Genomic DNA, 27,560 nt, shown 5'->3' on the forward strand with positions numbered 1-27,560 from the left:
CCCGTTACTGGTATGTACAGATTATCGTATTCTTTAAAATAGATTGCATTATCTTTACTTTAGGTCAAGCACGTTATATGTATCCCACCTCTATTCTGCGAAATCCCGCCCTCCTGCATTATGATTGGATATAGAACTCGCTTTCCTGCAATTTGATTGGTTAATTTAGTAGAGGCGGCGGCAGTAGGGCGGGAGTTTCCCGAATACGGGTGGATATATAAAAAATACCGCAGCTTAAGCATGTAGGTTAGCTAACGCAGCGGCGAAAACAAGTCGGACCTGTTTGTGCGTTGGCTAGCTAGCCGTCAGCGATGGCGTCGAGCTGGGGGATGTTTTCCGTCGTTTTCTCTTTAACTGTCGTCTTTATTTCGACATTTTCAGAAACACGGCAGTTGAGTACGGTAAGTCGTCTAAAATTGGTAACGGTCGACCGTAATTCGTGTAATTAGCCTAGCAATGTTAGCGTTAGCTGCCTAGCTAGCTGCTCGAGAGAACACTGGGGCGGTTTGCTTCGGTTTTTGTTTGGCTTATTGAGTTCTTTTATTTCCAAACTAAAATCAGTATAAAAATAATAAATAATACGTTGGCTGGCTTTTTTTATTTAGCGTATTAATGGAAACTTTCCTGAAGTGAGACAGCTAACGCTAGCTTGCTAACATTACCTAACTACTTTAGCCGACTTGTCGGCCCTGTTTCTCGAAAGTGTCGTAATCTAGTTCGCGTTAATTAACCTAATTATACAACGGATTTTCAGGAATCCTCGAAATAAAATGGGTGGTAGGACTGGAAAAGTTTGGATATTTAGAAAACGCCAGTGTTCTGTTGTTAGCAGTACAGATACTGTATGGCAGTGAGCCCGATGTACATCATCATTTGTTTTTTTGCTACCCTGTGACAGCTCTAGCTTAATGGTCATTTCAAATGGCACGTTGTAGTAAACAATTATTTAACACGATTATTTATTGACTTTGGGAACAGCGTGCATTTGTTGAACTTAAACACAACTTTTTAACGGATTGGATTTCCAGTGAATAAACAGATTGGTCGTATTGCCTTCAGTGCAACAAATCTTGCACAGTATTTGTGGTTGTTCCTCATCAGACTTCTTGAAATCAAAGTGTTTCCAACTAGCTGAATTGATCTCATCGGTCAAGTTGACCAGATGCTCTCTTTCCATCGTCTTGGCTCGAGCTGAACTATCGTAAATCATGCCACAGCCTGGCGGAGACTGAGTTGGGGCTCTTAGTGAGGGGTGAAAATGCACCACTGTAAAGGAAAACGTTGTGATTTATTTATAACACAAAGTGAGAGCATCATTGTGAAACGGAATGCAGCACAATGATCATTTTATCTTGATTAACATAATAATTGGATGCCCCAATCCTAATTGACGATGTAGAAGTAAAACCAGGGGAGATCAGAGATTCTGTGAGGAACAGGAAGAGATATACTATCATGAGGATATTATTGTGTATTTTACTTTTCTCTTCGACCTCTTATCAGTGTGGGTTAACTTTTAGGATGTAACGTGATATGACTTGTATTGCAAGACCTCTGAGGCTGTTGAGCATGTGAACTGAAGGCTGTGATCAAAGGTGTAACTAGGATCTTGGTGCCACAGAAATAAATAAATAAAAATATGGTCCCTCATTTTTAAAATCAATTTGGGTGAATATAAATATGACTGTGTATTTTGCTTGTTTATTTGCTATTGCTATGTCTCAAACAAGTTTATCAGAGCAGCCGGCATCACTCACACAAGCGTCTAACCTATATGCTTATGTCAGACCGTCTGTTTAAGATTTTAATCATGAAGAATGAATATATGGTTTTGTATGTTGATAAAGAACCATTGGAAAATATAACAGATGAGGTGCATAATGAATAAAAGGGAAATACATAGATGTCAGGGCTGTTTGTGTAGTGTTGATGGAAGCTGACTAGATTGTTTTTTTTTAAGAAATTCAGTCTTTCTGTGAGTTATGAGTGCTGTGGAAGTGTCAGATAGTGCCAGTGTCTATGTGAGGGTGCCAATAAATGTACCCATCTCTGGTTGTAGTATTGGAAATGAGTGTGTTGCTAGACCTTTGAAGACTTAAATGTGAAGTGAGATCTTTTTTTCTAATGTATTTTACAGAAGTTTTGCTTTATGTGAAGTATTTTTGTTTAGTTTCTTATTACAGTGCAGCCAAGGCTGTATAAATTTGGTAACAAATTGTTTTGTGTATATATGTGTGTGTGTGTGTGTGTGTGTGTGTGTGTGTGTGTGTCCCCACAGGAAAATGTGATCAATGTGACTGCAGTTAGTGAAAACAAAGAGTCATCCTACAATGTACAGGTAAACAGTGTATTCTCTTATGTCTGTGTTTGTCTTTGTGTCCGGTGCATGTTGATGAATGTGTCTGTGAACACCTCAGTGAGATGATGAGCCTTGTTTTGATGGACTATGAAAGGCTGGATACAGCTTTATGAATATGGTCCATGTAGACAAGATATAACTCTTTCAGAAGTTGATTATGGAAAAAACATATTGTGGAACACAATGGTGCATGTGATTAGGCCCCGACTGGCTTGTGCTTTTATTGTCCTTGGTCCAAATAATCATTGGGTACATCCAGAAGCTAAGCTGTAAGCCAGGCAGTGCCAAAGGAATTACAGTTAAGAACTAAATCAGACGGAGTGGAGCTTGTGACAAACCACTTACGTTAAATTTAATTATTTTCATGATAAAAAACTTTGTCTTTGAAGACACATTAAATTGCAGGTGTTTACTGCAGTAGTTGTCTCAGATAAACTAATGTTTACAGGAATTCAAGGGTTATTATTATACAAAAGTTCACTCTCTTCTCCACTTCAGCTGCTCAATGTCAACGATTCCCTTTCAGATAAACTTGAGTGTCGCCATGGTGGACAACAAAACTATGGTCAATGGAGTTTCTCTCAAGCCTTCGGAGGTGACAAGAATGACATGCCAGGCTTTGTTGTGTAAGTAAGACTCAAAAGAAACAAACAGACCCATAGTCCTTACCTAGTGTTTAGGATTAAGCCCAGCCACAGCTGGTAAGTTTTTTACAAAGCTTCAGACTGAACCAGGTTGCTTTTAATTTTCTTTATAAAAATGTGATGAGCTTATTTTTCTTTTAACTGGTTGATATTGCTGTTTGTGTTCTCACGGTTCCCACCCTGTCACTCTCTCCTGTCTCTACAGTAGATGACAATAACGTTACCCTCAGCGATGGAGCTGGGGAGCTGGTGAGCAGTGTGATGAGACTGATGCTGGATCAGTCAGAAATGCAGAGTGATGCAGGAGAAGAGGTGCTGCTGCTGACTTTGGGTCAAGAGATAATCCAGCTGGGCCAAGAAAATGTAACGGTCACATTTTTGGCAGTTTTATTTAAACTGTAGATTAATATTATTATCTTATTTTTTTCTTGCTTTTTCAAGACAGCACCTACATATGTGAGCTTGAAAGGTTAAAATTTGACATTACAGTTTTGTTTTTTCTGGTCTTGTAATGACTGCAAGCATGGTGTATATACACTCACTGGCCACTCTATTCACTTTATTATGTTCAATTGCTTGTTAACACAAATAGCTAATCAGCCAGTCACATGGCCTCAACTCAATGTATTTAGGCATGTAGAGGTGGTCAAGACAATTTGCTGAAGTGCAGACCGAGCATCAGAACGGGGAAGAAAGGTGATTTAAGTAACTTTGAACGTGGCGTGGTTGTTGGTGTCAGGCGGGCTGGTCTGAGTATTTCAGAAACTGCTGATCTACTGGGATTTTCACGCACAACCATCTCTAGGGTTTACAGAGAACGGTCCGAAAAAGGGAAAATATCCAGTGAGCGGTCAGTTGTGTGGATGAAAATGCCTTGTTGATGTGAGAGGTCAGAGGAGAATGGCCAGACTGGCTCCAGATGATAGAAAGGCAACAGGAACTCAAATAACCAACCAAAATCTCTGAGGAACGTTTCCAACACCTTGTTGAAAGTATGCCATGAAGAATTGAGGCAGTTCTGAAGGCAAAAGAGGGTCAAACCTTTTACAAGCAAGGTGTACCTAATAAAGTGACTGAGTGTATAAAAAACATTACTGTGTGTATAGCATGTGTAATTGTACACAATTTTAAATCAAATTTTTGCTTTTATTAAGCCTTTTCACAGCTTCAGTCTCACCTGTTCTAACGTTGCAGTTGGTGGTCAAACACTAAAGCAAATTCCCTTTATCCTCATCGCACTTGGTAAAAAAGTGCCCTGATTCCAACTCTGATTTTGATTTTGCAGGTGTGGCAGCCAGATGTGTGGGAGATGAAAATGCTGTTGAACCAGAACTCTGAGGAGGTTACTCAGGTACACGACTTCTTTCCCATGTCGCAGAGCAAGATCTCGGCTATGCCGAGGGAAAATGACATCATCATGACAGATGAATCCATCCCTGAAACAGGTTGGTGCTCTGGTCCAACCCTTATCTGTAATGAGTGTTCAGTCTGATTTAAATTTTTTGATGTTAAGGATGAAAGAAGATGAATCAGACAGAGAAATAGGGAACAAATAAAGCTGAATCTGATATTGATTTCTTATACTTATCACCTCTAGCTGAGGACCAAGTCCTGCACACCACCAGTCACTACCCACTCAAACAAGCTGAAACTACCCAGGAGGAAATTGCTGCTCCAGGGAAACTCCCTGAGACACCTCTCCGCATGGACCCTAGCACGTTGTATGAGTCTGCACAGGACGAAACAGTTAATCCGGACGACCTGCTGCCTGAGGTTCCGCTGAGACAGTCCCCCTCCTCTTATAATGTGAGTAAATAACAGTGTGCTACGTTTAGACAGTAAATTCTGCATTATTGGAAAAACCAAAAAGGCATCACACAGACAAATAATTCCCAAATTGAAATAATTATCACTTAAACAATGGAAGGGGTGGACTGTGGGTATGGTGGTTATTGCAAGACCTGCCCAAGGTTTGTGGTGTATTTAACTCTGACCCTCTGAAGGACCATCAGTCTTGGTTTGTGATCTAGATAGATTCGCTTTGAAAGAAAGACATATTGATGGATGGATTAGATGGATTGATGGACAGATAGACAGACAGATGGATGGATTAGAAGGACAGACACATGGATGGATTAGATGGATTGACGGACGGATAGCCAGACAGGTGGATGGATTAGAAAGACAGAATTGATGGATGGATTAGGTGGACAGACAGATGGACGGATGGATTGATGGATGGATTAGGTGGACAGACAGATTGATGGATGGATGGATTAGATGGATTGATGGACAGGTAGACAGACGGATGGATTAGAAGGACAGACACGTGGATGGATTGATGGACGGATGGCCAGACAGGTGGATGGATTAGAAAGACAGACAGATGGATGGATTAGGTGGACAGACAGAGATGGACGGATGGATTGATGGATGGATTAGGTGGACAGACGGATTGATGGATGGATGGATTAGATTGATTGATGGAAAGGTAGACGGATAGATTAGAAGGACAGACACATGGATTGGATGGATGGATGGATGGATGGATGGATATATATATATATATATATATATATATATATATAATATATATATATATATATATATATATATAATATATATATATATATATATATATATATATATATATATATATATATATATATATATATATATATATATTAGATTAATGGATGGACAGAGACAGATGGATTAGATGAATTGATGGACAGATAGACAGATGATGGATTAGAAGGACAGACACATGGTTTGATGGATGGATTAGGTGGACAGACAGAGATGGATGGATGGATTAGATGGATTGATGGACGGGTAGACGAATGGATTAGGTGGACAGACACATGGATTGATGGATGGATGGATGGATATATATATATATATATATTAGATTAGTGGATGGATAGAGACAGATGGATTAGATGAATTGATGGACAGATGGATGGATTAGAAGGACAGACACATGGTTTGATGGATGGATGGATGGATGGATAGATAGATGTATTATAGATTGATGGATGGACAGGGACATGGATTGACAGATGGATGGATACAGTTAACTAGACAGATTGATGGATGGATGGGCGGGTCAACAGATAGCTAGCTAGCTGGTTAGATTGATGGATAGATGGATTAGATAGGTTGACGGATGGACAGATGGATGGATTACATAGATGGATTGACAGATGGATGGATTAGATAGATGGATGGATTAGATAGACAAATTGACTGATGGATGGACAGAGATACCTAGCTGGATGAATGGATAGACAGACTGCTAGTTAGACAGATAACGGCTGGATAGATGGATGGATAGACAGATGCGTGGGTGGATGGATTGATATAAATTGATGGACGGATAGATAAAATCTACATTCATTTTCTCATCTCTTGACACCCCCTCATTTTACCCAGAGATCAGATTCTTTTGGGAACAAACGGATGAGAAATATTACAGAAGGGGAAACTCAGATGTGGCTCTCAAAAAACTTGCACTGCTTCTGGGTCAGAAGAAGTGAAGCAACAAGCAGGGAATCACTGTAATGGATGCTTAAATATAAACTTTCCAAGCTTTATGTACAGAACAGATTAAAAAGTCAAATGTATATATTAAAGAATCTTAGAAAAATGACATTTAGAAGAGGGTGACACAGCTGGAACAGTAACTTTTTTTTTTTTACATAATTATGCAAATATGTAAAGGACATTGCACATAACAACAATTGGAATGTTATTTGATACAGTATATCAATCTAATCCTTACCTCATTAACTTTTGTTGCATGCAATTTAGTTAATTGCTTTGTACAACAGTCATTGAAATAAAGTTCTAAGCAGTTTAATACCTGCAGTGAGTTGCATGAAAGTTACCAAACTGTAAAGCGGGCCTTACTGTAAGAACATTAACCACCACCATTTCTGTACTTCGGTCTATACACGCTTGCTTTGTACATTTTCTGCTGTTTGACATTAAAGTGCATGTTAGTATTTTGGAGTTTTGTTTATTTTTTTTTTTTGTTAAGAATGTTTTACCCTTTTCCCCTTCTGTCTGTTTCTGTCCAGGTGGTGTGTCGATGGGTGGAGGAGCTGAGAGATCGACTCAAGCGCTTCTGCTCCGAGTCACTGCCTCTTTTCTTCCTCATTATGTGGGTGGTAGTTGTGGGGGTTGCGGGCTCTGCTGTCATCATCAAGATTCTGGACATCGTGTTTCCCTCTTGCGAACACAAGTATGACCACCTTCCAAGCTAACATCCACCCTCTGTGATTTTCTTTGGATGATAAATTCGTTCTATTCAAAGCCAGCTCCATGATTTTGTTCAATAACGAAGGCCAATATAATAGTTTGTGCACTTTTTCTAACACTTCGACTTTTAAACCACCTCTCCGGGCCACCATATCACATTTTTGTTCTGTTCCAGGTCCCAACACACCTGTACTAAGTCTTTAAAAACCCTGAATACCTCATTCAGGTGTGTTGGGAGCTGAGGTAGAACAAAAATGTGGACTAATTTGTGGTCTGGCAATAAAATGTATAACCTTAGTTTTTTTTCTTGCCAGGGGATTCTTTCACCTGAACCCAGAGACCTTGCTGCCAGTGGACGACGACGACGAAGAGAAGCAGAGTCTGGTAGAGAGCATGGAGATGGAGAGAGAGACAGAGGAGAAAAGCGGTGTGAGGGAAGACTCCTACTGATCTTTCTGTTACCTGTTTGTGGCATTTCAGGTTGAAGGGATGCCGGAGTTTTTTTTCCCCCTCCAAACGTAGCACTTTATAAAATCAAATTTATTCCATTGCATTTCTTTATTCGTTCAGTGTTTTGTTTCAGTGAGGCATTAAAATGATGTTAAACATCTCCTGGGGCCTGTCTCATGAAGCGAGTTCAGCTTAGAGAGGGTTCCTGACTACATTTCAGCTTTGTAGAACCAATGTACAAAAGAAATTGAACTGTCATTAACTTTAATTCACGTTTAGGTACACTGATTAATTCCTGTGCACATGCACGTAAAAGTGACTGACAAAACAGCCAATTGTGTGAAACGTGAGAAGTCGAGTGGCTTACTTTTCAAAGAAACTGCTGAAATCCTCATGCTAAAAAAAAGCTGAATACTTCACGGTTGATGCCACAAACATAAATATGAAATCCTGAACTCAACTGTCTTTGGAGGAGGTTGGGCATGCAGTATAAACTGTACCTTGGTGAAGTGATCCTCCATCACGAGGCGTCCTGCTTTGTGAGACACTTTGTGCTTGATTTCTTGTTTGTATTAGCTGAGCTACTGCATCGTGCCTATGGACAAATATCTTGACATGTATGATGTGATATAAAATAGGATGTGGTGTAATTTCGGCACACCGTTCTTATTTCCATCAAGGTCCACATTTTTGTAATTAAGCTTATTAAATGTGCACCTCCAAAGAGGCCATTGTCTGTAACACTTCTAGTCACAGTTGTTCCAAGTGAAACAAGAATATACACTGGATGAACTGTCTTACACACAGCCTCACTTGAGTGAACAGCCCTTTGATGAAGTTTTTTTTCTGCATTTGTGTTTAGACACTTATGGTTTTCTTTGACTGCTGGGAGGGGGTTTTCAATGAGTTTGCACACTAATTTGACTTGGGGTGGCACAGAGTGGTTGGAGTAATATTAACTTGGGTTTGGTCAGAAACTGCTTACCTGAAAATGGACAAGTGGGGCTGCTAACCAGTTAATCCAGTTTTGTATTATATCCCCAAGGACACTCTTCGATCTGTGTCCGTGAAACAAGATGAAAATGAAATTATACCTCAAGTCACTTCTGTTCATTCACATCCTATTTATGTTTCATAGAGCAATGAGATGTTTTTTGGCTTTTCATCAGCAATATTGTAGTACGAGGTTATCAAGAGCATGTAAACTGAGACTTGCAATGCATAATGTGCTTGCACTATGTTTAATTAATAAAAAAAACAGTTGTATTTTGGGTCTGACACAAGTTTGTGTGAAGATGTGTTCTTGGAACTTGTGTTCTTCTCTTTACAACAGGTTAAGTGAATAAACAAAATGTAGCCATCCAGTAACGGTATTTTAAAACAAGACAACTTGGAAGCACTTCCTAAAAAAATTTATTCCAATATAAAAACTTTATTTACTTCTATAAAGCAATAATTAACACATTTTCACACAATTGTCCACTATATGAAAAACAACGAATAGCACACAATGGACATGGACAAAGGCAAACACACATCTCTTAGAGTTTGGTCTTTTAAAAAAAAGTCCTACACCATAAAGATGGCCTTTCCTTTCTGACCTTGGTCAGTTTAAAAGGCACAAATCAGCTAAATCAAGTGCTTGCATAGCTTGTTCACTGCAAAAAGGCCAGTGATTGGCAGTAGTGTATAGAAATAAACCTCAAACTAAGTGATACCACTCCTTGGATCATTGGCATGGTGACTGCATGACAAAAACCCTTAAAAAATTACTTTGAAAATATCTAGATTTTTAAGTATTACATTTTTTTGGTATATCAAGACCATCACAACCAATCATTGTAACTGACTGACTACTCATTTATTGCAGTGACATTACCTCTAGAGAAGAAAGGCTTGTGTGAGTAAGGCAGTTCAAAATGTTTCCCAGAAGACCAACTGCTCTGAAGGTCTCATGTTTCATCACTTCCAAAAACTAGTACTGAATGACCACACATCAGTTTGGAGCTTTCATATCTCAAACGGAAGATGATCCCAGAGCTGAACCTTTCCTCCAGAATGCATGACACCCCAGTCCTGTAGTCAGCAGCTAAAACTGGTCAATAGGATGTGATTTCAGACACCACCACCAAGCCTACTGACAGGATTCTTCAGTGAAACAACAGAAATTGGCCCACAGTATTCCAAAGTGCTAAAAGTTGGTTTGATTTAAACTAGAAACTACAGAATCCAAATTTTACCCCATAAGTAACATCAGGGTGGGTCAGCAGGAGCCAAATTCGGCGATCCACTTCTCATATTTCTCCAGATCAGCAGCCGAGACGGACTTTGACACTTTCTTCAGAGCCGTCTCAAAGTCCTCCATGGTCGTTGGCATGTGCATCTCATCTTTGGAAATGTTGCGGATCTCCTCGGGGGTCAATCCCTCGATCCGCCTCCTCATCGCCATTAGAGACGCATCCCTGCAACAGACCCACACAGCTTATTTCATAACACAAGCATCATTTTTCTTCTAGAAGCCTCTAATTAGCCTGAGTGAGATGTTAAAGGGAATGAGACAGATTAGGATTGTGGACCACACCTGCAGACATTGGTGATGTCAGCTCCTGAATAGCCCTCCATCTGCTCAGCAATCTTGTCCAGGTCCACATCATTCGCCAGTTCCAGCTCTTTTAGATTTATCTTCAACAGGTCAACCCGACCCTTAGCTTCAGATCAAACACACACGAACGCACTTATAATGTACACTAACAGTACACTGTAATACTACAAACACAACACTTTGAAATGTTAGTAGCTGGCATCGCTTTTCAGCAGATTCCCTTGACCCACAGTTATAGGAACAGGGTTTCACATCAATCCATTAACTGAACCTTAAAAGGGGCTGTAGTTACCAGTCTCTCATGGTTTAATTTAACCTTACTTATGTATCCCACTCAAAGTGTGACCTCTGTCAGAAAACGACAGAAAAAAGAAAAGGCTGCCATGGTTTGTTCACATTGCTCTGGCTACATGGCTCTATAGCACCTGGTGGGCCACACAGAAGCTTACACCATGTTGTAATGCTTGAAGGCAGCTAGTAATGGTAGCCTACCTGAAGGCAACGGAATGTAGATTCTTTTTTCTAGCCTGCGTCTTAGAGCTTCATCAATGTCCCAGGGAAAGTTAGTGGCTGCCAGAACCATCACCATTTTGGAGGGGTCATTTTCAGATGTTCCTCCAACACCTGCAGGTCCCGATTGGTAAAAAGAACATGAATGTCTTTAACAACACATATGGATTGATCGTCTGCAATGCTTGAAATGTTATCTGTCTGTGTAACCAACTTGCAGGTATCAGAGCCAAACTACGCAAAATGAAAATGTAGCCCTCTCTCACACATACAAATATTTTATTATAACAAGGTGGAAGCGATTGGGAACGACAGCAACTCAGCCACGAAATGATAGGCCACGTAAAATGAAAGCGTGGTCAGTGGATGCTGAGACACCGTGTGCAGAGGTCGGTAACTTTCTGCAGAGTCAATCGCTGCAGACCTCCAAACTTCATGTGGCCTTCAGATTATCTCAAGAACAGTGTAGCGAGCTTCATGGAATGGGTTTCCATGGCTGAGCAGCAGCATCCAAGCCTTACATCGCCAAGCGCAATGCAAAGCGTCGAATGCAGTGGTGTAAAGCGCCGCCACTGAACGCTAGAGCAGTGGAGATGTGTTCTCTGGAGTGACAAATCACGCTTCTCCATTTGGCAATCTGATGGACGAGTCTGGGTTTAGCAGTTGCCAGGAGAACGGTACTCGTCTGACTGCATTGTGCCAAGTATAAAGTTATAAACTCCTAAAGCTTCAGCACCAAGAGCTTTGACAATTTCATGCTCCCAACTTTGTGGGAACAGTTTGGGGACGGCCCCTTCCTGTTCCAACATGACTGTGCAACAGTGCACAAAGCAAGGCCCCTAAAGACGTGGATGAGTGAGTTTGGTTTGGAAAAACTTGACTGGCCAGACTCAACCTGATAGAACACCTTTGGGATGAATTAGAGTGGAGACTGTGAGCCAGGCCTTCTCATCCAACATCAGGGTCTCACCTCACAAATGCGCTACTGAAAGAACGGTCAAAAATCCCCATAAACACACTCCTAAACCTTGTGGAAAGCCTTCTCAGAGAAGATGAAGCTGTTATAGCTGCAAAGGGTGGGCCGACAGCATATTAAATACAATGGATTAAGAATGGGATGTCAATCAATTTCATGTGTGTGTGAAGGCAGACGAGCGAATATTTTTGGCAAAATAGTGTGTGACACACACACACGCACACTTTTGACATTACTTGTTACCGTTTACATTGTATGCAAATTTCATGATAAACAGACCAAAATAAATGACCCAAAATGACTTGGAAAGATGTCTGGTTCCAATGACTTACATTAAAGGTGAAGCATGTTTTTTCCTTCACCTGTAAAGTTACAATTTTGGAGAGATGAGGTTTCCTTCTGACAACAGCGACACACACACACACACACACACACACACACACACACACACACACACACACACACACACACACACACTAACTTCTGTCATGCTGCAAAAAAAAAACACAATTCCAACTACATATCACACAATGTCTGTATTACATCCCTAACGCACACAGTTCTACCACTTATTTGTGGACACTTCTGGCTTTCTTTTGTGTCTGGAGCAAAGAAGAATGAGGAATGAAGGGATGTCGCTATTTTAGGTTCTTACGTACCGTCCATTTGCACCAGTAGTTCAGCTTTGACGCGTCTGCTGGCTTCGTGTTCCTCTGATGTTCCTCTGCGGCTGCACATAGAGTCAATCTCATCGATGAAGATGGTAGTGGGAGCATAAAACCGTGCCTACAAACCCAGACAAGACATCACACACAGACACAGAACATGTTTGTGTTGCAAATCTCAGCACTGGTGTCATCTCATGAGTTTGGGTGTGCAACAAAAACAAACAAACAAAAAACACAAATAAGTACAAACGGAAGACACCTTGTGTGTGTATATATAGTCACCATTTCAAACAGCAGGCGCACAAGTTTCTCAGACTCCCCTCTGTATTTGGAAGTAAGGGTGGAAGAAGAAACATTAAAGAAGGTTGTCCTGCATTCTGTGGCTACAGCTTTTGCCAGCAGAGTCTTTCCGGTGCCTGGGGGCCCCACCATCAGCACGCCCTGACATTCAAATAGTGAGACATTAAGACATGTTTTTTCAAATAATTCTTAAAGGCCTTTTAGCGCAAACCAACTGCACCCATTCCTACTGCATCATTAACGGCACCATATACCCTTTGAAGCTATTTATTTGACTCAATGCTAAACATGTTCTAAAAGCCTTTCTGGCCAGCAGGTGGTGCTGAAAATCAGATCCACTGAGCTGAACTGAAGGGAGTTCAAATTTTACTCTTGCCCGCATGCAAACTTTTTTCAGGAACTGTTTTACATGTCTCATTACACAATGTCAGTCTAATGGGAAAAAGCCTATGGAGCTAGAAAATACAGAGCTGTACCTTCCATGGTCGTCGAATTCCCTTAAAGAACTCCGGCATCCACATGGGCAGAACCACCGCCTCCTTCAGCAGCTTCTTCGCTTCCTCCAGGTCAGCTATGTCATCCCTGGGGGAGTGGAGTTTCAGTAAACAACATGATCTAGTGGTATGTACATTACTACTGTGATAAAGAAGTCTTGCAATGACAACATATGAAACTTTTCCATGTAGCACTGTTACATGCAGGTCTTTTAAAGCCCCAGGAAACCTGAAGAGGCGTTTTCTTTGTAAGTAGGTTAATCTGGCTTTTTCTAGACAAACAACACACATGTGCCAAATGAATAACATTTCATTGACCACTCATTTCACTGACCAGTTGTGCAAGCTGAGGTCTATTAGGCTAAACTACATGGCTAAATTCACAGGACAAACACTACCTTTAATTTAAATTAAAAAAGCAAGTCACTTAAATAGATCAGACCTGAAAAAACACAATAGGATGCCTCTAGTTTTAGCAAAATTATCATGCTAACCAGCCAAGATCAGCCTTATTCACTATTACTGACGCTGGCATTTTTGAATAACTTATTTCTTGCCTAGTCCAGGAAAAAAATGGCTGTAAATGAGGGAGTGGGAGAGAAAACTGCAGGACATGAACGCACCATTTCACGTTAGGGTTCTGGGAAATGATGTCTCGTTCCAGCGTCTCAATCAGGTCTTTATCTTCTCCTCCTCTGTCAAACTTTTTCACCTCTGTCTCTGAGGCCTCGGGTTTGTTCTAGAGGTGAAGGAGGGAGGAGTATATTAATGCACTGTTGTAAAGTATTAGCTTAGGAAAAAAATAAGAACGTTCAGCAAGTTCTGAGGAAACACGAAGCAAAACGCAAAAAGGTCCATCAAACCAAATCAAACAATCAAGTAAGACGGAGTTTAGGTTGTGTTCTATTTTAGTTCTAGCTTGGCTCTTTCTGAGCTACCTGTATTTGCACAGATGGAGGAAACCGGTAACACAGGTTAGGATTTCTGCTAAGTCAATTCAGCCAAAAGTGTAAGGCCCACAGAGTAAATATAAATGTACAGTTACAGTAAGTATGTGACACAACACACATTAAGAGAGCAGGTATGATCCAGGTCATGAAAGAGCTTTTCCTTTTCTGCCCATTCAACAATCCATCCATCTGCCAATCCTTACCTTGTCCTCTTTCTGCTTGGACACATTCTCTTTCTTCTCTTTGCCTTTTGGAGGTTTTGCTCTGTCGCCGTTGGGGATGCGTGGTGACTGTCGGTGCTGGGAGCGAGGGCCAACGCTCAGTCGGTTGCCGTGAGGTTTAGCTTCTCGATACGGTACCGGGGCCCTGCGTACCGCACATGGAGACGACCTGAAAACAATCACAGCCACACATCCACTCCAGTTATATCAGAAGTATCGTTATATCACATTACAGGTGGGCGACACAGCAAAAATCGATCAAGATACTTGAAAATATTTTTGTGATATGCATCTCTCTCTCTCTCATATACATACGTGTGTGTGTGTGTGTGTGTGTGTGTGTGTGTGTGTGTGTGTGTGTGTGTGTGTGTGTGTGTGTGTGTGTGTGTGTATATATATATATATATATATATATATATATATATATATATATATATATATATATATATATATATATATATATATATATATATATATATATATATATATATACATACATACATACACACACACACACACACACACACACACACACACACACACGTATGTATATGAGAGAGATATTTAAGAGATATTTAAACACGAACACTGATTCACAGGCCAGCTTAAAAAGATTAATCCTGCGCTGTGTTAAAGCCAACTAAACAGGACTAATAATGTTTGCTCTGTAATGACAGTTTTTTTTTAGTGTTCTAGAAGTTGTAACAAGACCCACAGTGTAGTCAGAAAAGCATACTACAGCGTTGTCACCATGGATCAAAAATGACTGCCCACTCTTGCATCGGCTGCTTTGAATACCATATTTTCATCCTTCCATTTTAACCCAAATGCCAAATGTGGTGGATTACCCAAGGCACATTTAGTGGCTGAAGTTCTTTAGTTCTGCACTGCACTGTTAGAAATAAAGGTTCTGTGCAGGTACATATTTCATTAATCAAGGTACAAACAATGTAAATGTTCCCTCAAAAGGTAAACCAGTGGTTATAAGGCCCAACTGTGCACCTTAAATAAGTTTTCTCCAGGTGAAAAATACATAATAACCTAATGTTTTAAAACGGAGGAAAAAAATAATGCAACTTGTAATTTCAGTGGATTTTGGTATTATGTTCCTTAACCAAATGTACTGGAACCCTTGAGGGTTCCACCCCAGAGACAAGACGGGCACTGCCAATGAAAGTTTCAAACCTTCATTTCTAAGAGTACTGATCTAAGTAAAGGAAGCGTCTACAAAACTACTGCCTGAGAAAGAAGGTGATTCCAGCTTCAAAACAGCAGTTAAAGACTTAATTTCTTCCAGTAAAGGTGCCATTCAGCACCTGAAAGTACATGAAAAAGTCTTAACATTACTTAACAGCTCAGCGTGGTTTGAGGGAGGTGCACAACCTAGTGAGGTATAAGCCTTCATTACTTCTTAGTTACATTAACCTTAAAGAAGCAAACTTCAGACATGAAACATGTCCTGGACAATCAACTATGTTTGGGGTAAGGTGGAAATTTCACTTCAGACCAAACCATCCATTTATGGAAGTTAAACTGATGTAAGCAGCTTTGAAATGACTTGCCAGTTATTCTCATTCAAACATTTTCAAACCAGATTATATTTCAAATTTCCCATGAGCTTTAAATAAACTGAACTGGACGAACAGACAAAGACAGAAAGAGCACAAGGGCCTGTGCGCAGGCCAACTTCAGCCACGTGGACATTAATCCACTTCACATGACAGTTCTGCTGAAGGTCTGAAATCTCAGTAAAAACACTCAGAGACTCTCCCAGAGTATTAAAGCGCAAGGAAAAACAAAAGGCTATGCTTCAATTACTGGCATGAAATTTACACTGTAAATCAGCAGTGATTTGTTGGCAAACTACATGAAGATAACGAAGGTTTCAGATCCTCTTACTGATCTCTGCAACAGTAAAAAAGCCTGATGGACACATTCATTTCTAAACATTATTGCCATGTGGTATTTTTATATTTTCAAATACAAAATTTTGGAATCTTTGAAAGGTGCATGGTTTGCTACTTTCTGTTATTCTGTATTTTTTTTTTGGTCTTAAAAAAACTCCCTTGATCATATTTCCAAATAACTGGTAGATTACAGATTTTATCAATAGTGACATTCGGGACTGGCCTGAATAATTTGAATACTTATGTAATCATTTGTTATGCTGCTACTTGTTTTTCTATTTAGTATATGTAAGCTCCAGCCCTGTGAATGCTTTGTAGCCTAAAATAAATATTACATCAGGCCTTAAAAATAAATTACATCACCTAATGCAATAGCTTAATTTACACCTAACGCTAGCTCAGCAGAACCCAGATCTTAATGAAGTTGCAGCAAAGAAAGGATTCCAGGTGTTTAGTTCAAGCAAATAGGTAGGTTTAAAAGACCAAGCTCCTGGGAACACACACATCTTCTAAGCTGCTTCTCCTTCTGGGTCGCAGGGGGTGCTGGAGCCTATCCCAGCTGTCACTGGGTGAAAAGCAGGATACACCCTGGAATGGTCACCAGTCTATCGCAGGGCAGACAGACAGACATACACATTCACTGACACATTCACACCTAGGGGCAATTTAGCATGTCCAAATGGCCTGACTGCATGTCTTTGGACTGTTGGTGGAAACCTACATGGACACGGGAACACCATGCAAACCCTGGTTGCCCGGCCGGGGACTTGAACCCAGTTAATGGTTGAGTTTGATACCCCTGCTCTAGACGCTGGGAGTGTGAGATCTACAGGTCGGAAGAGTTTGGGTTTTGAAGGATATAAAATCTGTGTCTAGAGCAGACGATGAGACTGAAGCCCTAATTAACTTGGAAAGCACATTTCAAATAATGGACCTCGTTCACCGACCATTCCCTAGAAGAAATTTCTTCTTAAAACCTACTTATGCAGTTTTTATGAAGACTCTGACATTCACCAATGTTTTCTTATTTAGGGTTAGTTCTTAGGTAAGAACACGCCATAAATCTCACATTGCCTTTTTCTTGTCCTTTCAAAATAAGGAAAAAGCTGAAGATATTGGTAAACCCATTGTATTTTGGGTGATCTGAGAATGTGTATCCAATTACTCATTCGGAAATCTCCACAAGTATTCGACGCCAGAACAATGTCGTCTGGGCCAGCCCTACGGTGAACAACAAAAAGGTACAGCACAAAGCTTACCTATGTTCCACTTGAACTGGCGTGATGTCGTTCTCTTGGCTGAAACCGCTCGGCTTGGACGGGGCAGCCTCCAACTGGAAACTCTCCAGTGTCCTCATGATGTCCCTAACGTGCTTGCTTTCCTCGCTGATCTCCTGCCAGACCTGAACAGGACACACAGGAGATCACAACAATACCTTCTGTTTGCAGACCAAACATTTCGCCTCACCTATAAGCTACTGTTTGCTAACGTGGAACATATGGGGCACATCAAACAGCAACTACTGCCTTCGGGCAATTAGTAATGACAGGTCCAGGGAGGCTAAACTCTTACCTGTTGCCATTTCTGCTGCAGAGAGGAGTCGCGTACTGAAAACAAGTACTTCTTGATCTGCTCCGATACCCCCTCATAGCAAACCACAGCTGAGCTGTAGTTGCCCAGCAGCGCATATTCTCTGGCCAGCTTCACATTCTCGCTGATTTCCAACAGACTCATTCTAGAAGAGGACAGAAAAAGAAAGCAATATTAAAAGTGCTTCTTATAATCACAGGAAGAGCCAAAGAATAAGAGTTTCTCAAAACGTTCGACTAATTTTATAAGTTTAAGCATAATTAAATGGTTAGGATGTAAACAAAGTCTTTCAGAGTGGTTTGATGTGATGAAGTTGTTCACAGCGGCCGCATCTCGAACCAGAAGTCTGAAGAGTTTATTACCTAAAGAAGGTTTTTTTTTTTTGGGGGGGGGGGGGGGGGGGTCTGTTCTCAAAAAAGTAGATTTTAGCCCAAAACCTTCTCAAAACTACTGTAAAATAATGTGGCAGATAGCAGCCAGTGTATTAGTCAAACCCCTGTCTAAACTATAGTAAAGCAATGTACATGCAGGGCATTTCAAGGCAAAACAGTAGCCAAAGAACACATTATTATTATTATTATTATTATTATTATTATTATTATTAGATTAATCACTAATTAACAAGTATCAACATTACATATAAAGGCTCAAAAGACAAGCAGAGGTTCACTGGAGGTTTTGGACAGTAATAGTTCAATAAAACTATGCTGTAGACTTCATGACCTCTGGTTCCCTTCACCACCAGTGTAAAGAAACGAAGCTTCTCTGCAGTGAACCGGCCACCCTGAACGCCTGTGTACATCTTAACGACTGAATTAGTACATTTTTCACTACTTTCTGGCTTTGTTTTCTTTTGAAGCCGCCATACATTTTCTGTGTAATTATAAAAGTCATAACCGAACTCGTTTAAGCTCAATAAAACGGCTTTAAACATCATGTAACACGAACGGTCTTCTCCTTCAGACTCTGAGCAACTTGGACGAATCCAACGTTAGCCAGCTGAGCTAGAGCTAAATTAGCTAGACGCTCTGTTTAAACCTCTATAAATGAACGTTACTGCAGTACAAACATGTAAACAGGGCTGAGTAAGTTACAGTTTAATAACTTTGCAGCGAATATGACAACTCCGAGAAAAGGAAATGCGATATTTTGCGTATCATTAACTTAGCTAAACTGTAAAGGCTGGTCGCTAGCGAAGTTGACTGCAGCTCTCTTGTTCCAATTCGCCCGTTCCACCTTAAACAGTGCAGCAGTTTCGTTCTGGCGATTGAGGCGCCAGCATATAACTGCTGCACCATTTAAGGTGGAACGGGAAAATTTGAACAAGAAAGTTGGCAAATAAAGCTTGGTAAGCTAGCCAGGTGCCGACACTAGTCAAATAACGTTAACGTCGCAAACACGCCGAAGAAATGGTTGTATACTGTTTGAAAAGAAAATACCAGTTAGGTAGGTAAGGTGCACTATTTATCCGCGGTGTATCTTTCTAGCTAGTGACCTGATGTATAGTTATGTGCTGTGTTGCTCTCGAGGGCAACCAGTTCAGCAGCGGCGTTAAACTCGCCGCAAAGTCAAAGAGAGAAGTTGGAAAAACTTACTTTTCACAGCGCTACGAAGGCGTAACATGTAAAAGCTGGAAGAACAAACCACAACCAGCACGCGTGACACGGTGAAGCCCGATATACTGAGTATTCAGAGGAATTCAGCGCTATAATCAGTTACAGGCACTTCTTTCGGAAGAAGCCAGAGGCGCCTCCACCTCACTCGCACTCCAGTACAGCGGCTGCCGTTTGACTCCCACTTCAAAATAAAAGTCTCTACTTTCCCTACTTCAGCATGTTTAATTAATGACTTTCTTGCTTGAAATATTGCCTTAGCTTTTCGAAATAACATTTGTTCTTGAATCATTCAATTCATGTCTTATTTGGAACTTATTTGAATGTCTCAGTACTATGCCATTATTGAGACACAGCAAGTCAACATTTTTGACGAAGTCATTAATCCAATCTAATGAGTCAATATATCGAGGAAAATAAGTGAGATAGTGAGTCAATATTATGAGATAATGTCATTTTTACATACTAACTCAATATTTTGAGAAATGAACCCGGAGGAAACCCACGCAGACATGGGGAGAACATGCAAACTCCACACAGAGAGGACCCCAGTCGCCCGGCCGGGGAATCGAACCCAGGGCCTTCTGCTTCCAAACACAGAGGAGTTTTTAAAAAAAAAAAAAAAAAAAAAAAAAAATATATATATATTTTTCTCATCTGCCCAGCCAGAAGGACTTCCACAATCTGGCCTACATAGCACATTGTTCTTTCTGTCAGTCAAACCCAGGAATCAAAATTTAACTTTTTGTTAGTTCATATCCTAGACAGGCATGATTTATCAGATATAATTTAAAAGACATGACCTTGCACAAATAATCAAGGAGAAATGTCACGATACTGAAGGAATATGCAATACAATTCCTGACTCATGTTGACTTTAATGGGCCTATATTCCTCTTGTGTTTGCTGTTTTTCCCGAGGTCCACATTATTGTGGATTTGTGTATCAAAAAAGTCGGCACTCATTTTTTAAAGACTTCTCAATATGCCTAATTAGACTGTTTTTGTTACTGTCACTTAACACCAAAATATGCACATAAGCTCTGTTCGGATTGGATTTCCTGCATTAAAAAGCAGTCCAGGCTGAAACAATACTTTTATCATCATTGTGAATGGGCGCAGCTGACCTGCTGTAGGCTGAATGGGTGGAAATATGTAAATACACTACTTTTCATGACATCACAAAAACACTACATTTAAAAAGCCTAGCTATTGCAGCTGTGCACATGGACTGTACAGCAAATCGTATGCTTTTAAAGTTCAGTTGTATGAAAGTAATTCATCTCTAACGCAGTACCAGGTTGACAGAATTTGGCTTGGTGTTGCATTTAGGATTTTACAGGGAAATTCAATCGCTTTTTCAAAATGTCTACATAACTCAATCTCTGAGATGTAAACAAATGTATTCAGAGTGGTTTGATGTGAAATGGTTCATTGAAGAGAAACTTACCTACTCACATTTATTTCCAGTGGTGATGATAGGAACCTGGCATCACCATGTCTACAGCACAAATATATTAAAAACTAACCTGCATAAGTCTCTTTTTTTATATGCAACGCTGATGATGGTAAATATGTTAAATCTTAAAAAGATATGGTTTCTTTGGGCCTATTTTGCCTCACAACACTGCATGTACATCACCATGAACACCAAATCTAGAGTTAGGGTTAGCAAAACCATCATAAAACAATGACTATAGTCAAAAATACTGGGACACCCCTCCCAATTATTGAGTTCAGGGTTGGACAAGTCTGGGTTTGGTGAATGCTAGGAGAACACTAAATGCCTGACTGCACTGTGCCAGCTGTAAAGTTTGGTGGAGGAGGGATAATGATATGGGGCTGCTTTTCAGGGCTTGGCCTAGGACCCTTAGTTCCAGTGAAGGGAAACCTTAGTGTACCTTCAGTAAACCAACATATTTTGGACAATTCTATGCTCCCAACTTTGTATGAACAGTTTGGGGAAGACCCTTTTCTGTTCAGCATAGAGAGTCCTGAACTTAACCCCATCCAACACCTTTAGGATGAACTAGAATGAAAATTATGAGCCAGGTCCTCCTGTCCAACATCAGTGTCAAGCTCCTGTAGGTGCCCTGGTACTTTTGTCCATATTGTATATCATGAAAAACCAACAGTCACATACATCCACCTACTCAGACTACAGCGGTTTAGCTCCACTCATTCACACTGATAGACGATGAAGTGTTTCAGCTCAGACTGCTTTTCAAATGAGGCACAACAGAGAAGCAGAAGAACAGAGATCATCTACATTATCAGTCTTAAATGCATAGTAACAAAAACAGCCCATTTAATTGTAAAATTCTAAAATTCTCAGAAAACAAAATTCAATATTTAACAATTTAGATACTCCATTCCTGTTTAATGAACCCAAAGCAGAAAGTCTGAAAAAATGACACATTTTCAGTACATTTTCCCTAATTATTCTTTTAATACACTTCTTAAAAAGTTCTGGCCAAATACTAAAAATTGTGTCTCCTTCAGTTTGTACAAGTGCTTACAACTGTTTTTTAACGGAATATGAGCAAAAAAAAAAAAAAACTACCACTGGCCACCAGATATCAGTCACATGTGTCTCATTAGATCCTCTACATCATAAGATCCAACATTAAATCAGGCCATCATGAAAAAAGAGGATCAAAATCTTTTATTATTATTTCCCACTGAAGGTGTTGAAGACCCAAGACATACGCTGAGCTAAGGGTCGAAATGTGTACAGGAAGATTTTTTTTTTTTTTTTTTTTAATTGAGGCTACCGGCTTGAACACAGAATGCACATACTAAACTGCAACAAAGTCTCCTAGAAGTATTTTAATAAAAATAATGCCAAAGAAATGTATTTAAAGTTGACACGCCTGGCCACAGGATGTGGAGTTTGTACCTTTAGTTTCCGTCGGCCAGGAAAGGAGAGATTTTAGCAGTTTTGGAGATCTGCCTACATGACCACACGTATTAAACATGACAATGAACAGACGAGCTGATTCGGGTGTTTCTGAGAAGGAAAATCAGCAAACTGTGCTGGACGAAGGTCCTCCAGGGCTGTAGACCTAACAATGCTGAATTCATAACCAAACGCCTCATTTAGCAGCACTTTCAGGCGTGTGGGACATAACGGCCTGATACAATGGTCAGAATCCTTAAAAATGTGCACAGGCAATGAGTTTTCCCAAACATACTGTCCAAGTGATGCCGTCCAAGTAGATATAAGGAAGTGGGGGAGTCTTAAAAAGGCACATTTTTGCTGGATTTCTTCAAATGTGTCAGGACGAGAATATCCACATCCACGTGCACCTTTTTCTGAGCATACCGATCACGTTAGATGAGTATTGGCAGTGCCATTCGCACTCGACGAACAGTATTTCACATTTGCAAAACGGAGGTGTACAGAATGAATGAGCCTGGGACCACGAGTCCACATTCACAATCCAGTCCAACTGAAGGTTTTTGTTTCATTCAAAATGGTAGAGAATCACATTTTCTTTCAAGACAAAAAACGGAAAACGCGTGCAAAAGTCGACCAATGGTAACAACGAGAGAGCAAGAGACAGAGAGGGGAAAAAATACTATTAGAATCCAAAGCTCTTCAAATTCCTAGTCAATGTGAGGAATAGTAATAGCAGCCACTGCTGCAACTACAATTGAATAAAATAATACCAAAATTAAGAAAAAAAAAAGGCACATGTACAGCAGCCGGTCCGATGTGTGGATGCGTGTGCGTGCATCTGTGAGTCTCCGTGTCCGGGAGGGCTAGCAGCACCGGGAATTTTGTGCAGATGTGTGGCCCCTGCTTGACGGCGTCCGCACGCATAGCTACTGGTCTGTAGCAGCGACGAGCTCGAACCACTGCCGCAGGGCGTCGCTCAGCGTCTCGGGCAGAGCGTTGACGTCACGCAGGATCACGTAGAAGGGGAAGGGGAACTCCTCCATGTACGAGCGGATCTCCGGCAGCTCCCCCGGCCCTTTGAAGATGGGCACTTTGATATCCAGTATAGAGTCCTGACAAATGAGAGGCAAAACTGGTGAGCGTCCGCTGAGCTCATTAACTGGTTGAGATGTAAACAAAGTTCTTCAGAGTGGTTGGATGTCAAATACGACTTTTTACAGAAACTTGCTAAGTCAAAATAGGTCCATTACACTTTTTACTTGTTTTAAGCAATGTAGTAAAATTACCTCACTATGTTGGCAGATAATTTCACCTTGTTTTAAGAAAATGTACCTGAAACCAGCAAAATGATCTGGCAGTATAGTAAGATAATTTTACTAAATAAAATGACCTAAAGTAGATTTTGGATAGTAAATAAAATAACTACATATATTTTTTGGTTTCCTGTTAATCAGATAGCACTTTATCACAACCATCCATTTGACTAAATATGATCTGGTGAAAAGAATGACATTTCCAAAATAAAATGAAAAGAGAGAAAAGAATGTTAGCCTGTAAGATGTACCTCACAGCATTCGTTCCAATCTTTTCATCATATCACAACAAATCTGTCTCCATGTCTCAAGAGTAGATGTTCATTTTACTTTATTAGTCCTAGCTGTGGCCAATTCTAACTGCCTATTTCAACTGCATGACATAGTTATATGTCGTACACTTTTTTTTTTTTTGGGGGGGGGGGTGAAACTGAATGACTATCTTTGTGTTTTAGGCATCACATCACAACCCCTGGTTCCTCTCACCACCACTACAGAGCAATCAAAGTCAGTGAGTGTCTCTACAATCAGTCATCTCGCATCAAACCACTCTGAATGACTTCTCCTTTAGTTTCTCTTTAGAATGTCCACATGCAAAAGCTGAACGCTGAGAATGAAGTTAGTGGTCATTACCCTGGAGTTGGGATTGTCCAGCACTACAAATATGACAAAGACGTTCGCACTGCGAGCAGCCTGAACCGCAGCCGCGACCCTCTCCTTCCCCTCCAGGAACAAACCTCTGCCATCAGACACAATCAGCAACAACTGAGCCATCTCTGCAGAGAGAAGGACAAAAGGTTAAAAGCATTAAGGATTAATAAAATAAGTATATCCAACCAAACTGCAATAATGTATTGACCTGCGCTGATCGTACAATGACAGAACCAATTCCAATCAATAAGCAGATCTACAGTGGAAAAAAGCTGAGTACACTGAACTATTTCATTGTTTCTATGAGGGACATCTATGATTTATGTTTCAGTATCAAGAGAATGCAAAGTTCAAGGACTTCTCCACTAAACGTTTGATATCATTTGAAAACATAACATCCCACATAACATAGTAAGACCACAGAAGCAGAAAGTCCGGCTGAATATGACGCCATCTGTAGGCTCAGCTTTTCAAATGATGAGAAAAATTCCCCAAAGTGCAAAGCATAACTAAAAAATAATGAAAGTTATTGCCTTGGATTACAGGCCATACTATGTTGTTGTTGATGTTTGATTGACTTGTTGTTTTTTGTGTATTGTCAGCTCAGTCTTGTTCTATTGAAAGCATATTATCAATAAAAAACACATTTTCATTATTACTAAATATTTTTCAATTGATTCCATTTATTCAAAAGCAAAATAAAATGACCACTAATTACAAAATTCATGAAACTATGTTATTTCTTCCTGGCTGAAATAATTTTGGGGGGTACATATTGTACCCTAATAATCGAGTCATGGTGCAGTTCAAAATTTCATGATCACAGACGAATTTTTAAAGACCCATAATGAATCAGTGAAGTCAAAGACAGTAATTCAGCCTGTAAGGAACAGGAATTCTTACCTGTATTCGCTGAGCCAGGGCTCTGCTGTTTAGCTGCCACAAACATGTTAGCTGAAGCCTCTAAAAACTGAAAAAGACAAGCAACAGAGTTATTGATCAGACTCACAGTCTTGATGAAAACAAACACTCATTTATACAACGTCCACATTCAGTAGATTCAGAACAGAGCTGTGTAGAGCAAAGCAGACTAACTGTACCCACTACACAGGACTGAGGAGGGCAGCAAGACTTTGTCTTAGTTTGGACACCTACACAATATCAGATAATAGTGATGTTTTTCTGAGAAATTAGTTTGTCTAAAATCATAAGTTGAATCAAAGAGAATAGAAGATCCCTACTTGAGCTATTCTTGTCTTTTTCTGCTGGAACTGGCAGAGCCGCAGTATTCTGGCTCCTGATTGGTCGTTGAACTGCTGGTGGAAAGGGTGGAGCAGCTGGACGCTCTCACCAAAGCTGTGAATAATAACAAAACAATCAAATCAACATATTGGCATCAACGGCAAAGCCTGCTGTTCCCACAAAGGGACTATATTGTCTATTTAATAGTGGGGGTCATATTTAGGACACTAGATAAATTATAATGAGCAAGATTATGCCTTATTTATTTACACACCCTGTGTCCGTCTCATTTCTGCCGAAAGATGCACTAAAGCTCTTTGATAAAAAGCTTGTATCTCCAAAATGAGAACTTTACAGGTGAAGGTAAAACATATGCTACTTTTAATGCAAGTCAATAGAATGACTTTTTTGGGTAATTTTGGGTCATTTCTTTTGGTCCATTCTTCATGAAATTTAGATACAACATACAGGACCATGGGTAATTTCAAATGGTGTCAAAAACTGGAACCAACAAAAATGTACACGCAAGGTTTTGTTCCCACATCAGTGATAAGTAACAGTTTCACACTGAGCGTCAGTGTAGATGTCTGAGAATGGACTCACCTGCACACTGCTACCTGTCCCACCTCCAGCAGCGTCAGAGCATTCACTATTACAGAGACAGACTCAAACGCCAGCTACAAACGCACACACATGCACACATGAGAAAGAAGAAAGAAATAAGTGAGCCAGAACAGTTCAAGTCCCCCATACCCAGAGAACAAGTCCATTACAAAGGTAGGCCATTTAGTTACTTATATTAAGTCCAACAAACTTTTATATGAGTGTTTCAACTACAGAAGGTAGAATTTTGAACACAGGACTACATTTTTAAATATTTTATATATTTACAGTATATACATATAGTATAGTATAGTAAGTGTACTGTATTTGTATCAGTCATTTATTAAATTGCTACTGTCAAGATCAGGTATTCTACTCATACTGCACCTGTTTGGAGTGGTTGTCCACCATACTGGACGAGTCGTCCACAGCCAGGCAGATCTGATAGTCCCTCTTGCTGGGTTTCGTCCTCCTTAGCCAGATCTTATCTTTACGGAATTGGCTGGCGATGTAGGGAATGACCTTACGCATGTTCAGCCGCTTGCCCGTGCGGTAGTCCCCCCTGCATACGGTCCGGACAGAAGAACAAGGTTAACCACAAAGACAAACCAACAACAGAAACAGCACCGGGCAAAGGATTCTATGCTAAACATGTTTTACTGCTTTTAAAAGCTTGATGTAAGCGATGGAGAAGGAAACTACTGGAATAGAGTAAGATTTGTGGCAGGTTGGTATTTTGTCTAAATGTTGTGAAAAACTATTATGGACACATTTTTGACAGTTCTTGTGTCTCTCACACACACACACACACACACACACACACACACACACACACACACACACACGAAGAAATAAATATTTCTTAGTTTCAACAACTGATACGTTGTCTTTGTACCATTTTCAATAAAATATAGGGTTTAAATGATTTGCACGTTGTATTTTTTTACGTTGTACATTTTTTCACAGCGTCCCAGCGTTTTTGGAAATGGGGTTGTACATTATCAGTTTTATACTGATAATGAAGAGAGAAAGTAAGAAAGAATAGGAGACAGAGCAATAGTGAAAGTACAGAGAGGGACTAACTTGAGTTTGGAGGCCTGCGTGGGCTCCAGAATGAGCCGGAGCTGCTCACAAAGCTGCTGTGAAAGAGGGGACGTGAGGGTCTGATACTGCTGCCACATTGCCGCTGCTGCGCTCTCCTGGACGAAACACACAGACACAGACACACGCATATTATATTATATTATATTATTTTATATAGTAATAATAATAGTAATAATAATTTTAACTTATTTTAATTTTA

The 27,560-nt window shown here is 40.2% G+C and overlaps 3 protein-coding genes across 3 annotated transcripts in view; 1 reads left to right on the top strand and 2 right to left on the bottom strand.

Annotated features, from left to right (window-relative positions):
• Positions 1-238: 238 nt before the first annotated feature.
• Positions 239-8,982, top strand: ginm1 (glycoprotein integral membrane 1). The gene is made up of 8 exons (XM_017697744.2): positions 239-401; positions 2,279-2,338; positions 2,886-2,985; positions 3,209-3,366; positions 4,289-4,448; positions 4,601-4,809; positions 7,086-7,249; positions 7,581-8,982. The coding sequence occupies exons 1-8, from the start codon at positions 312-314 to the stop codon at positions 7,714-7,716; spliced, it is 1,077 nt and encodes a 358-aa protein (XP_017553233.1). The 5' UTR covers positions 239-311; the 3' UTR covers positions 7,717-8,982.
• On the bottom strand, positions 8,419-19,709 carry katna1 (katanin p60 (ATPase containing) subunit A 1). The gene is made up of 11 exons (XM_017697743.2): positions 19,530-19,709; positions 17,917-18,079; positions 17,604-17,746; positions 14,420-14,606; positions 13,890-14,005; positions 13,249-13,354; positions 12,755-12,913; positions 12,464-12,590; positions 10,811-10,942; positions 10,298-10,424; positions 8,419-10,178 (listed from the first exon to the last, which is right to left on the bottom strand). The coding sequence occupies exons 2-11, from the start codon at positions 18,076-18,078 to the stop codon at positions 9,980-9,982; spliced, it is 1,458 nt and encodes a 485-aa protein (XP_017553232.1). The 5' UTR covers position 18,079; positions 19,530-19,709; the 3' UTR covers positions 8,419-9,979.
• A 2,266-nt stretch (positions 19,710-21,975) lies between these two features.
• Positions 21,976-27,560, bottom strand: part of mdn1 (midasin AAA ATPase 1) — an 88,028-nt gene continuing 82,443 nt past the window's right edge. The window contains 7 exon segments of the mRNA XM_037537733.1: positions 21,976-23,560; positions 24,395-24,537; positions 25,316-25,382; positions 25,654-25,768; positions 26,258-26,331; positions 26,645-26,819; positions 27,341-27,456. Of these exon segments, the coding sequence (XP_037393630.1) occupies positions 23,375-23,560; positions 24,395-24,537; positions 25,316-25,382; positions 25,654-25,768; positions 26,258-26,331; positions 26,645-26,819; positions 27,341-27,456 (876 nt within the window). The 3' untranslated portion in view covers positions 21,976-23,374.

This window comes from Pygocentrus nattereri, chromosome 4, assembly GCF_015220715.1.
Source record: "Pygocentrus nattereri isolate fPygNat1 chromosome 4, fPygNat1.pri, whole genome shotgun sequence".
Taxonomy (NCBI): Eukaryota; Metazoa; Chordata; class Actinopteri; order Characiformes; family Serrasalmidae; genus Pygocentrus; species Pygocentrus nattereri.